At 31.5% G+C, this 13,117-nt stretch overlaps 2 protein-coding genes across 6 annotated transcripts in view; both read left to right on the top strand.

Moving 5' to 3' along the window:
• Nucleotides 1–1,864, top strand: part of LOC105328026 (mucin-22) — a 40,781-nt gene extending 38,917 nt beyond the window's left edge. For all 5 annotated transcript variants that reach the window (XM_034458190.2, XM_066067087.1, XM_066067088.1 and 2 more), the window contains one exon: nucleotides 74–1,864. In XM_034458190.2, coding sequence (XP_034314081.2) covers nucleotides 74–195 — 122 coding nt within the window. In that variant the 3' untranslated portion in view covers nucleotides 196–1,864. The remainder of the gene's footprint in view (nucleotides 1–73) is intronic.
• The window catches only part of LOC105326691 (mediator of RNA polymerase II transcription subunit 8-B), a 121,247-nt gene that overhangs the window by 6,086 nt on the left and 102,044 nt on the right, over nucleotides 1–13,117 (top strand). The window lies entirely within an intron of this gene.

The following is a 13,117-nucleotide window of genomic DNA, read 5'->3' as shown; positions in this document are numbered from 1 at the left end:
AAAAATAATACAATTGTACATACACTGTACATGCATAACACATTTTCATCTGCCTGTCTTTTTGATTTCCAAGGTCAAGGGATGAAACCAAGTGCTCAAGGACAAAGTGAACTTAAATCTAACTCTGGCCGCACAGCTACATCACGTGACCCACTGAAACCCTCCAGCAACACAGATATGAAGACCACCATCTGAAGCTCAATCTTCCAAACTTCAATTTGAATGTTAATTTGCAAACTCTTTGTTGCTTTGTGCAGTGAACAAAGCTGTTCAAGTTTGGATGCCACAAGTTTGCTTTTCTTGATTGTTCATAACAATTGTTATGTTTGATTTATGTAATTATTGTCTCTATGTAATGATTGTTCACAATAGTCCCACTATGCCCTATCCCTAAGCGATTTTTTTTTATATTTTAAATACATGCATGTACATGTATTCTAAATTTCTAAACATACAATATACTTTAGAGAAATCCAGTTTCTATTCTTAGAAATGAGAAGTGAAGTATGTTTCATGATAGCGGAGCCTGGTGTTCAGAATTAAAAGGTGACATTAATTTTGTAATTAATATGAAAATGTATAATGTAAATGTACAATGTAAATGTAAATTGCATGTTAATTACCAGTAATGTATATATGTAATTGATGATTTACATTGCTATGGGAGAAGCTCAACTCATTTCTTTTGTTTCCTTGTTGTTAATGATTTTAAAAATCTATTGTAGCTCATCAGAATTATTGGTTATTGCAGTTTATGAGGCTTGATGTATCTTGTATAAAGCTTATGGTTTCAGTACATTGTAATGTGTTATAGAAGAAAAAAGAGAGAGAGAGAGAGAGAGAGAGAGAGAGAGAGAGAGAGAGAGAGAGAGAGTACTCCAGCATGATCCAATTTACACATCTTACAATGTATATTTTAATCTTATGTTTTATAGATTGGAGTGAGATTAGAATATAATGTACTAGTGTATACTTCTGTCTGTGACATTCCCGGTACATTTTAATTGTAATTTTATACCATGTACTTAATTTATATGACTTTTTTAACTATATACATGAAGTTTTCATATATTACATGTGTGAACTTTTACACATGTATTTAAAAATTTTCAGCTTTTAAAGAAGTATATGTGTTTTTAAAATTCAATTCTCATTTAAATTATTTCATTTGGCGCATTTTGAAGTGATATATTTGAAGGCATTGATTTAACTTTCATTTTAAATGAATAACATGATCAGGCCTTAGAACCATTAATTGAAATTACATGTACATCCAAGTTAAAAAATATAATTAAATTATAAAAATATGTTTCTGATTTTTAGTTACTTCAGTTATATTTTGTGTGGTTACACTTTGTTTGAAACAACTTTTTAGGAAATCTTTGGTTTCATTCAATTATTGGATATTAAGCTATGTAATTCAAAGTTTAAGCATGTACATGTACATATAGTCTGTTCTCCTTATATGGTTCTTGAGGCCTGACTTTCATACATATATTGGTTATTCTCAAATCAGGATCATTAACATGATTTGATATATTTTAAAGTGCAATATTTGTTTATTTTGATTGAATTGCTTTTTGAACGCAGCTTATGAAGTATAGCATTGTTATTTTAATGGTTACACATTCGTATGCCACATAACTCAGATATACATGAATGAATAAGGAAAACTCCTATAATTCAAATGATCGAGTCTTGTTTGATTTGTGAATTGTGCAGACAATTGTCATGTTGGTGTACAATGTTATAGAAATTTGTTATTCTGTTTGTTACGTTGACGAAAATGAATGTTTCATGATGTGCCAATTCCAAATTGTTAATTGAGTCACTATAATTTTTCATATTAAATCTTGTATTATTACTTCTGATTTGTTTTCCTTGTCAAAACCCAATACGACTACATATAAAATTTTGTTTTCCCTTGGACTGAAATGTCACATTTTCATTGGTTTAAACATAGCATGTGATTGCCTCATATATCTCTATATTTGTTCTGTGAGAAATAATATTAGGCAATATGGCCGTCATTGGTCGACGCTTCGCTTACTCATTTCAACATTTCATAGTATTTTATACATAAACTGCATCCCGTAAGTTCTTAAAGTATTTGGAGTAGTTGCCCTTTGAAATTCTTTAAAATTAGAGTAGTTGCCCTTAGAATATTGACGTCACATTGTTTTGTCTGGAGCAGAACAAAATGGCAGCGTCGAAATTTGCTCAAATCTCTGCAGAGGAAAGGGTGAAAACACTTAAAATTGAATAGCAACAAAACATTGTAAGTAACATGGGTGAAGCAAAGATTTTGAAAGAGTATTTGAAAGGCGAGATTGAAAATTTTGAAGAGTTTTTAAAAATGAGTTTAATTGGACGAGATGTAAGGCATCTTGTACATGGCTTTGCGTAGATCATCGCTATTTGTGAATAAATATGTCGCTTGAAAGTCCTCGAGAAAACAAAACACTTATTAGGTTAGTTACTGACTCACTACGGAAATATATTGGGTTGATCAATCTCATAGAAGGCTCGGCTTCCCCTCGCCATCTATGAGATTGATCAACCCAATATATTTCCGTAGTGAGTCAGTAACTAACCTAATAAGTAATAATATCATCCTTGACATGATAAAAAACGTTTCCTTATCTATAAAAGAATATCCACATTTACAAAAATGTACCATCAATGTGGATGATTGGTAAAAGACCTCGTCTCAGTTTTCCATAAAGGTATCTCGTATGAACAGTCACAAACATACCTATAGTATGTTGTACACATATGCTTGTGTACACATGCTTATTGTTCTTCAAACCTTGATGGTTCTTTTATCATTTTCAAGGTTTAATCATAAAGAACCATGGCTTTTAAAAGGACAATCAGTACAAAGCAATACTACTTCTCTATTTTGGCTGTTGAATTTTCCTTGTTAAACTGATAGGAGGCAATAATTTAAAAATTTGTTGAGACTTACCTTGGTTAAGTCGAAGTCAGATTGTAACTCTATGAGTCATATTATAAATCACTTGAAGTGATTATGACGAAATAGAATTCACAGATATATAGTATGGTGGCATAGATCTTCCATCACTTTTGTCAGATAGTTATGTCAACTTGTCAAATGATTATGTTGGCTTGTCAGATCTTCATGTTGACTTGTCATAGAATAATTGTATTGACTAGTAATTCAATATTTTGTTGTCAAAGTGTGCTAGTGCCAGTAACTGCCTTTTACTCGTCATCATGATATATGACAATTCGACATAAAGAACAAACAAGTTAACATAATTATCTGGCAAGTCGACATACAGTACAAATCTTTACACATGCAACAATTTTTTACACTTACAAAAGGAAGCGACCTTTGCAATCAATCAATTTTATTTACATGTAAATTTAAATTGGTCAATTACCATTTAACCAAATGCTGCTACAATCAATTTATCAGGAGAATGTGGTGTTGACAGCTCTTGAGTTAATTGTAAAATGAGGGAGTGGCTAAAAATATCTCGGGTAATATATTTTGTTGTTAGCAATTCAGTTTAAAGGTATAATGTGTCAATCATCTGTGAGATTTTAGGAGTCCAGTTTGATTGGTTTATGGGTGAAACAACTGTTGATGTATAAAAAGAAGTTGCTGTTTTCAGTATGAAAAATGTTGCTGTTTTCAGTATGAAAAAAGTTGCTGTTTTCAGTTTTTGTGTGATTGTTTGTCAGCTGGACTTTTAGGAGGCTGGATAATCAAGAAATTAACCATCAGATCTACATAAAAATTTAAGATATGGTTTGTTTAGCTACAGTATAAACTATTATTTTAAATTAGTTAAAAAAAACCCATATGTTCTGCCCTTTAAAGTTTGGGATTTCCTATTGAGATCTTCTTTTAAATAAGTCCAATGCAGTCTAAAAAGGGCCGTGACAACTGAACCTCTTAAATAGCTTTAAAAAAAGAAGAGATAAGGACAGAAATTAAAGAAAGTGTTTAAGGATTGAGTGTTTATGAGGAAAGAGAAAAAATTGAAGAAAAGGTCATGGAGAGAGAGAGAGAGAGAGAGAGAGAGAGAGAGAGAGAGAGAGAGAGAGAGAGAGAGAGAGAGAGAGAGTGTGTTGAGTAGCCTCCAGAACAACCAATTTTCATTGGTTTTTTATTTTTTATTTATTGTGACAAAAAATTCTGCACAATGTCATGATCAAAAATCCTCGGTTTCATTGTACAAAAGAGAGCATTTACATGTAAAATCAATAAAAATTATTTCAAACACGATGCTACATGTATATGTACATGCCTATATGGACATTCCTCTTGAGTATTTTTATTTATATTGGAGAAGATGGCCTATTTTATATGTACACCAACTCCAATCTTGGAATTCTTTGTAATGTTGAATGTTGGATTCATATACATATACATGCAAGAGACAAACAGTAAGTTTATAAACTGGACTAATTTTTATTCTAGATTTCTTCATATATTGATTGTAATTATAGCTGGAGTATGTTACAGACAAATGTGATCCAGTGTCCAAGATCATATGACTTTTTACTGGAATTATCCAATCAGAACAGAAGGCCACAGTAAAGACCATGTTACACATAGCAAGAACCATAAACGGCCATTTTCATGGCCACAAAAATATTTCGAAAAGCTGCTTCTATTGCACAAGATTTGAAACAAAATATTTATTCAAATGAGAGTATACTTATGTATTAAATCATTATTTTTTGAAATAGTATATATTTTCAATTGAAACTATATACAAATAAAAAAATATATTACATGAAAATATAATGTTGGAATAATGCAGTGGAAATCTTAACATTGCGGCGATAGGGGAAAAAAAGAAAATAATTAGAGTCTGACCTTAAAACACCTGAGAGAGAGAGAAAGAGTGAGAGAGAGAGTTACTGGGGGTGATGAAAAAGAGAGAGAGAGTGGGAGAAAGTTAGTGAAAGAATAAAAAAGTTATTGGAGAGAGAGTTGTTAGTTTTAATGGAGAAAAAGAGAAAAAATGATATTGGAAAGAAAAAGAAGTTAATGAAGAGAAAAATAGAAATACACATGTAGTGAGAGAGAGTTCATGAAAAATTTGTTCAGTCTCCAAAACAATTCTTTTTGCTGATAAATTCATAATTTTTATTTTATCTTAAATTTCTTTACATGATCAAATTAAAATTAGTTTCGTTGTATAAAAGAGAGCATTTACATGTAAAAACAATGAAATTTACAGCAATTCTGTTTTGTTATTAATTTTTTTTTATGTCTTCCAAGGAACCAATATTAATTCAATCTTTTTTTCAAATATTTTATCTAAAGCTTCTTCGTATGATTTGAAGTTAATTAAATTGCTTGACATTAAGTTCATGTAAAGCCAAGTACCGGTATTTATCCGTTGTATCATTTAGTACATGTAAATTTTATGTCAAACAACTTTTAAAAGTAGAAATTTCCTTTTCTTTTAGTTATTACATGTACATTGTAGATCACACTTTAGTAGTTTTAAGAACTACATTCAAATTTGCATGGTACTTAGCAATGATGATGATGTAGGTGTATAAGAAGGGTGCTGTGTTGTAAGATTTTATGACAACTAGACTTTAAAGCAAGAGAGAGAGAGAGAGACAGACAGAGAGAGTTTGGAGGGTGATGCGAGAGAGAGAGTGGAGAAGTTATTAAAAGAATAAAAGTTATTGGAGAGAGAGATATTGGAGGGTGATGGAAGAGTGAGAGAGAGTGGGAAAAAGTGATATAGAATAAAAAAGTTTTTGGAGAGAGAGAAGAGGGAGAGTTAAGAGTTTTAATGGAGCAAAACAGAAGAAAAGATATTGGAAAGAAAAAAAAGTTAATGAAGAGGGGAATAGAAATAAAGAGAGAGAGAGTTCAGAAAAATTTGTTTAGTCTCCAAAACAAACATTTTTTTTTTTGCTGATACATGTAAATCTTTATTTATAATTTTTATTTTATCTTAAATTTCTTTACATGATCAAATTAAAATTAGTTTCGTTGTATAAAAGAGAGCATTTACATGTAAAAACAATGAAATTTACAGCAATTCTGTTTTGTTATTACTTTTTTTTATGTCTTCCAAGGAACCAATATTTATTCAATCTTTTTTTCAAATATTTTATCTAAAGCTTCTTCGTATGATTTGAAGTTTAATAATTAAATTGCTTGACATTAAGTTCATGTAAAGCCAAGTATTTATCCGTTGTATCATTTACATGTAAATTTTATGTCAAACAACTTTTAAAAGTAGAAATTTCCTTTTCTTTTAGTTATTACATGTACATTGTAGATCACACTTTAGTAGTTTTAAGAACTACATTCACATTTGCATGGTACTTAGCAATGATGATGATGTAGGTGTATAAGAAGGGTGCTGTGTTGTAAGATTTTATGACAACTAGACTTTAAAGCAAGAGAGAGAGAGAGAGACAGACAGAGAGAGTTTGGAGGGTGATGCGAGAGAGAGAGTGGAGAAGTTATTAAAAGAATAAAAGTTATTGGAGAGAGAGATATTGGAGGGTGATGGAAGAGTGAGAGAGAGTGGGAAAAAGTGATATAGAATAAAAAAGTTTTTGGAGAGAGAGAAGAGGGAGAGTTAAGAGTTTTAATGGAGCAAAACAGAAGAAAAGATATTGGAAAGAAAAAAAAGTTAATGAAGAGGGGAATAGAAATAAAGAGAGAGAGAGTTCAGAAAAATTTGTTTAGTCTCCAAAACAAACATTTTTTTTTTGCTGATACATGTAAATCTTTATTTATAATTTTTATTTTATCTTAAATTTCTTTACATGATCAAATTAAAATTAGTTTCGTTGTATAAAAGAGAGCATTTACATGTAAAAACAATGAAATTTACAGCAATTCTGTTTTGTTATTACTTTTTTTTATGTCTTCCAAGGAACCAATATTTATTCAATCTTTTTTTCAAATATTTTATCTAAAGCTTCTTCGTATGATTTGAAGTTAATTAAATTGCTTGACATTAAGTTCATGTAAAGCCAAGTATTTATCCGTTGTATCATTTACATGTAAATTTTATGTCAAACAACTTTTAAAAGTAGAAATTTCCTTTTCTTTTAGTTATTACATGTACATTGTAGATCACACTTTAGTAGTTTTAAGAACTACATTCACATTTGCATGGTACTTAGCAATGATGATGATGTAGGTGTATAAGAAGGGTGCTGTGTTGTAAGATTTTATGACAACTAGACTTTAAAGCAAGAGAGAGAGAGAGAGAGAGAGAGAGAGAGAGAGAGAGAGAGAGAGAGAGTTTGGAGGGTGATGCAAGAGAGAGAGTGGGAGAAGTTATTAAAAGAATAAAAGTTATTGGAGAGAGAGAGATATTGGAGGGTGATGGAAGAATGAGAGGGAGTGGGAAAAAGTGATGGAATAAAAAAGTTTTTGGAGAGAGAGAAGAGGGAGAGTTAAGAGTTTTAATGGAGCAAAACAGAAGAAAAGATATTGGAAAGAAAGAAAAGTTAATGAAGAGAGGAATAGAAATAAAGAGAGAGAGAGTTCAGAAAAATTTGTTTAGTCTCCAAAACAAACATTTTTTTTTTGCTGATACATGTAAATCTTTATTTATAATTTTTATTTTATCTTATATTTCTTTACATGATCAAATTAAAATTAGTTTCATTGTATAAAAGAGAGCATTTACATGTAAAATCAATGAAATTTACAGGGATACTGTTTTGTTATTAAATAAATTTGATATGTCTTCCAACAAACCAATATCAATTAAATCTTTTTTCACATTTTATCTAAAGCTTCTTCATATGATTTGAAGTTAATCAAATTCCTTGACATTAAGTTTATGTAAAGAAGCCAAGTATTTATCTGTTCTATCATTTACATGTAAATTTTATGTCATGCAAACAACTTTAAATAGAAATTACAGTGTACCTTTACTTTTGGTTATTACATTGCAGATCACACTTTAGTAGTTTTAAGAACTACATTCGCATTTGCATGGTACTTCGCAATGATGATGATGTAGGTGTATAAGAAGGGTGCTGTGTTGTAAGATTTTATGACAACTAGACCTTAAAGCACGAGAGAGAGAGAGAGAGAGAGAGAGAGAGAGAGAGAGAGAGAGAGAGAGAGAGAGAGAGAGAGAGAGATTGGAGGGTGATAAGAGAGAGAGAGAGAGAGAGAGAGAGAGGGAGAAACAGAAAGAGTTATTGGAGGGTGATTCAAGAGTGAGAGTGGGAGAAGTTATTAAAAGAATGAATCAGTTATTAGAGAGAGAGAGAGAGAGAGAGAGAAATTAGAGGGTGATATAAGAGAGATAGAGAGAGTGGGAAAACGTGAGGGAATAAAACAGTTATTGGGGAGAGAGAGAAGAGGGAGAGTTAAGAGTTTTAATGGAGCAAAACAGAAAAAAGATATTGGAAAGAAAGAAAAGTTAATGAAGAGAGAAATACAAATAGTGAGAGAGAGAGTTCAGAAAAATTTGTTTAGTCTCCAAAACAAACAATTTTTTTTACTGATACATGTAAATCTTTATTCATACACTGTAATTTATATTCTATCTTAAATTTCTTTACATGATCAAATTAAATTTAGTTTCATTGTATAAAAGAGAGCATTTACATGTAAAATCAATGAAATTTACAGCAATACTGTTTTGCTATTAATTATAAATTTGATATGTCTTCCAACGAACCAATATCAATGAAATCTTTTTTCACATATTTTATCTAAAGCTTCTTCATATGATTTGAAGTTAATTAAATTGCTTGACATTAAGTTCATGTAAAGAAGCCTAGTATTTATCTGTTCTATCATTTACATGTAAATTTTATGTTATGCAAACAACTTTAAATAGAAATTACAGTGTACCTTTTCTTTTGGTTATTACATTGCAGATCACACTTTAGTAGTTTTAAGAACTACATTCACATTTGCATGGTACTTCGCAATGATGATGATGTAGGTGTATAAGAAGGGTGCTGTAATGTAAGATTTTATGACAACTAGACCTTAAAGCACGAGAGAGAGAGAGAGAGAGAGAGAGAGAGAGAGAGAGAGAGAGAGAGAGAGAGAGAGAGAGTTATTGGAGGGTGATTCAAGAGTGGGAGAAGTTATTAAAAGAATGAAACAGTAATTAGAGAGAGAGAGAGAGATATTGGAGGGTGATAGAAGAGAGATAGAGAGAGTGGGAAAAAGTGAGGGAATAAAAGTTATTAGAGAGAGAGAGAAGAGGGAGAGTTAAGAGTTTTAATGGAGTAAAAGAGGAAAAAAGATATTGGAAAGAAAGAAAAGTTAATGAAGAGAGAAATAGAAATAGTGAGAGAGAGTTCTGAAAAATTGCTTGACATTAAGTTCATGTAAAGCCAAGTATTTATCTGTTCTATCATTTACATGTAAATTTTATGTTCTGCAGTACCTTTTCTTTTGGTTATCACTTTGAAGATCACATTGTAATAGTTTTAAGAACTACATTCACATTTGCATGGTACTTAGCAATGATGATGTAGGTGTATAAGAAGGGTGCTGTGTTGTAAGATTTTATGACAACTAGACCTTAAAGCACGAGAGAGAGAGAGAGAGAGAGAGAGAGAGAGAGAGAGAGAGGGAAAGTGATGGAATAAACAAGTTATTGGAGAGAGAGAAGAGGAAGAGTTAAGAGTTTTAATGGAGTAAAACAGAAGAAAAGATATTGGAAAGAAAGAAAAGTTAATGAAGAGAGAAATAGAAATAGTGAGAGAGAGTTCAGAAAAATTTGTTTAGTCTCCAAAGAAGCCAAGTATTTATCTGTTCTATCATTTACATGTAAATTTTATGTTATGCAAACAACTTTAAATAGAAATTACAGTGTACCTTTTCTTTTGGTTATTACATTGCAGATCACACTTTAGTAGTTTTAAGAACTACATTCACATTTGCATGGTACTTAGCAATGATGATGATGTAGGTGTATAAGAAGGATGCTGTGTTGTAAGATTTTATGACAACTAGACTTTAAAGCACAAGAGAGAGAGAGAGAGAGAGAGAGAGAGAGAGAGAGAGAGAGAGAGAGAGAGATATTGGAGGGTGATAAAAGAGAGAGAGAGAGGCAGAGATATTGGAGGGTGATAAGAGAGAGAGAGAGAGAGAGAGAGAGACAGAAAGAGTTTTTTGGAGGGTGATTCAAGAGAGAGTGGGAGAAGTTATTAAAAGAATGAAACAGTAATTAGAGAGAGAGAGAGAGAGAGAGAGAGAGAGAGAGAGAGAGAGTGATTGGAGGGTGATAGAAGAGATAGAGAGAGTGGGAAAAAGTGAGGGAATAAAACAGTTATTGGGGAGAGAGAGAAGAGGGAGAGTTAAGAGTTTTAATGGAGCAAAACAGAAGAAAAGATATTGGAAAGAAAGAAAAGTTAATGAAGAGAGAAATAGAAATAGTGAGAGAGAGAGTTCTGAAAAATTGCTTGACATTAAGTTCATGTAAAGCCAAGTATTTATCCGTTGTATCATTTACATGTAAATTTTATGTCAAACAACTTTTAAAAGTAGAAATTTCCTTTCCTTTTAGTTATTACATGTACATTGTAGATCACACTTTAGTAGTTTTAAGAACTACATTCACATTTGCATGGTACTTAGCAATGATGATGATGTAGGTGTATAAGAAGGGTGCTGTAATGTAAGATTTTATGACAACTATACCTTAAAGCACGAGAGAGAGAGAGAGAGAGAGAGAGAGAGAGAGAGAGAGAGAGAGAGAGAGAGTGGTTATTGAAAGAATAAGTTATTAGGGCCCCGCAAGGATTTGCGGGTGCCCTATAGTAATCACTCTGTCCGTCCGTCCTTCTGTCCGTCCGTCCGTCTGTCACTCTTCCGTCCACAAATTTCCTGTTTTTTTCTAATAACTTTTTTTATGGTTGCCCAATCAAGTTCAAATTTGGTATGGTAGTTCAGTAGGCAGAAATACATATTTTGATGCTAAGTTTGGTTCTCTATGTCTTCTGGTTTGGAGCTGGGGTGGTGGGGTAGATTCATAACTATGCATAAGAAGAATGGGCAAAGAGAGATAACTGCTGAGAATGAATGGGCAAAGAGAGATAACTGCTGAGAATGTTACCATTGTATACATGGAAGGCTGTGCAATATTTGTCCTTTGGGATTAATTAACCTTCCACAGGAAGAAAATCCTAAGCTTTATCTTTATCTGTCACATTGAGATTAATTACTGCACTGCCTGTGTCTGCAAATGAACTTTGTTTTGAAGTTAAGGTCAATTTTGAATGATGTGTAGTATTGTGTACATTCTTTGAAATATGGATTTGAAATATAATATTCATATTTTTTGGGGTTAAAATACCGTACACAATGATTTATGATAGTTTTATTGAATAGAGGCAAAGCCTAGGTATCATTGCATTGGTATCAATTCTTTGTTTTTTTAACAAATTTTATTTCATCCCATGTTAACCCACTTTATCCCGTGGATATGACTCATTGGATATTTTTTTGATATTCCAGAGTTGTGACTTTACAATGGGATTTGCCTAGGCATAATGAAGTAAAAATAATGTAGAGTTTTATAAACAGTGTAAACATTGATTGCGGTGTATAAAATATGGGATAAATAGAATCTCATGATTTGTAGTATAATATGATTTTTATCCAACTTGTGTGTTTTATCCCCTCACTAAGGCTCAAGAAAAAAACACTTTAATAGTTGGATGAAAATCATATCCAACTACAAATCACGAGATCCTATATATTCCAGTTCTTTACATCTTCTGCCGGGCATTTATTTTTCATCATTGTTAATATAAAGAGGATGGAATTCAAAGTTTTTTTTCACTTCTCTATATTAATTGTCATAGCGGGGCCCTTCCTGACTGGTCAGTTTTCTAGTTGAAGATATATATATATATATAGGATGGTGATGGAAGAGAGAGAGAGAGAGAGAGAGAGTGATGGAATAAAAAAGTTATTGAGAGAGAAGGAAGAGGGAGAGTTTTGAGTTTTAATGGAGCAAAACAGAAAAAAGATATTGGAAGGAAAGAAAAGTTAATGAAGAAAGGAATAGAAATAGTGAGATAGAGTTCAGAAAAATGTGTTTAGTCTCCATTTCTTTTGCTGATAAATCTTTATTCATGATTTTTATTTTATCTTAATTTTCTTTACATGATCAAATTAAAATTAGTTTCATTGTATAAAAGAGAGCATTTACATGTAAAATCAATGAAATTTACAGCGATATTGTTTTGTTATTAAATTTGATATGTCTGCTAACGAACCAATATCAATTAAATCTTTTTTCAAATATTTCATCTAAAGCTTCTTCATATGATTTGAAGTTAATTAAATTGCTTGACATTAAGTTCATGTTAAGCCAAGTATTTATCTTTTGTATCATTTACATGTAAATTTTATGTCATGCAAACAACTTTTCATAATACCAGGGTAAACATTCCTTTTTGTTTTTGTTTTGTTTATTACATTGTAGATTACATTGTAGTAGGTTTAAGAACTACATTCACATCTGAATGGTACTTAGCAATGATGATGTAGTTGTATAAGAAGGGTGTTGTGTTGTAAGATTTTATGACAACTAGACCTTAATGATCTCCGATCCTCAGTAATGTTCAATAACTCTAAATTATCCGGATTTCTTTTATTCGTACCATAAATCTGACTTTTATACAGACAATTTTAATTAGTATTCTAGTGTTAGTATAACCATCAGTCACACAACTACATGCTTGGCGTAGTGGATCCACGGAGCTCTCCCACTTATATACATGTTAGTAAAGAGTTCCAGCCATCGATGCACCGGAACTTTTTTTTTTTAACTCAACTTGTTTCTTTATTCCATTATATCCATCGTAGGCAGATTTGCAATAACTTTGTGAAATGCATGGATACCATCAAAAAATTTCAGATTTTAAGAGAAATTAATTTTAGTCTCAAAAACAAAAAATATTTCTTGCAGCTAACATATTTCATATATTTACAAATACCAGTACATGTAATAGAAAATTGAATTATCATGGATTTGCCACCCCCCCCCCCCCCCCCCCTCTTCTTTTTTTGGAGATGTTAAAAATCAAATTGAAAAGAAATTAACAGTGAAATTGAAGTAATAGGTGTGTGTCTGATTTCCCCCCCTCTCCCCAAAAGATA

The sequence above is a fragment of the Magallana gigas genome, chromosome 7, assembly GCF_963853765.1.
Source record: "Magallana gigas chromosome 7, xbMagGiga1.1, whole genome shotgun sequence".
In the NCBI taxonomy this organism is placed as follows: domain Eukaryota; kingdom Metazoa; phylum Mollusca; class Bivalvia; order Ostreida; family Ostreidae; genus Magallana; species Magallana gigas.
The sequence above is the reverse complement of the archived record's forward strand: the minus strand, read 5'-3'. Positions and strand labels throughout refer to the sequence as shown.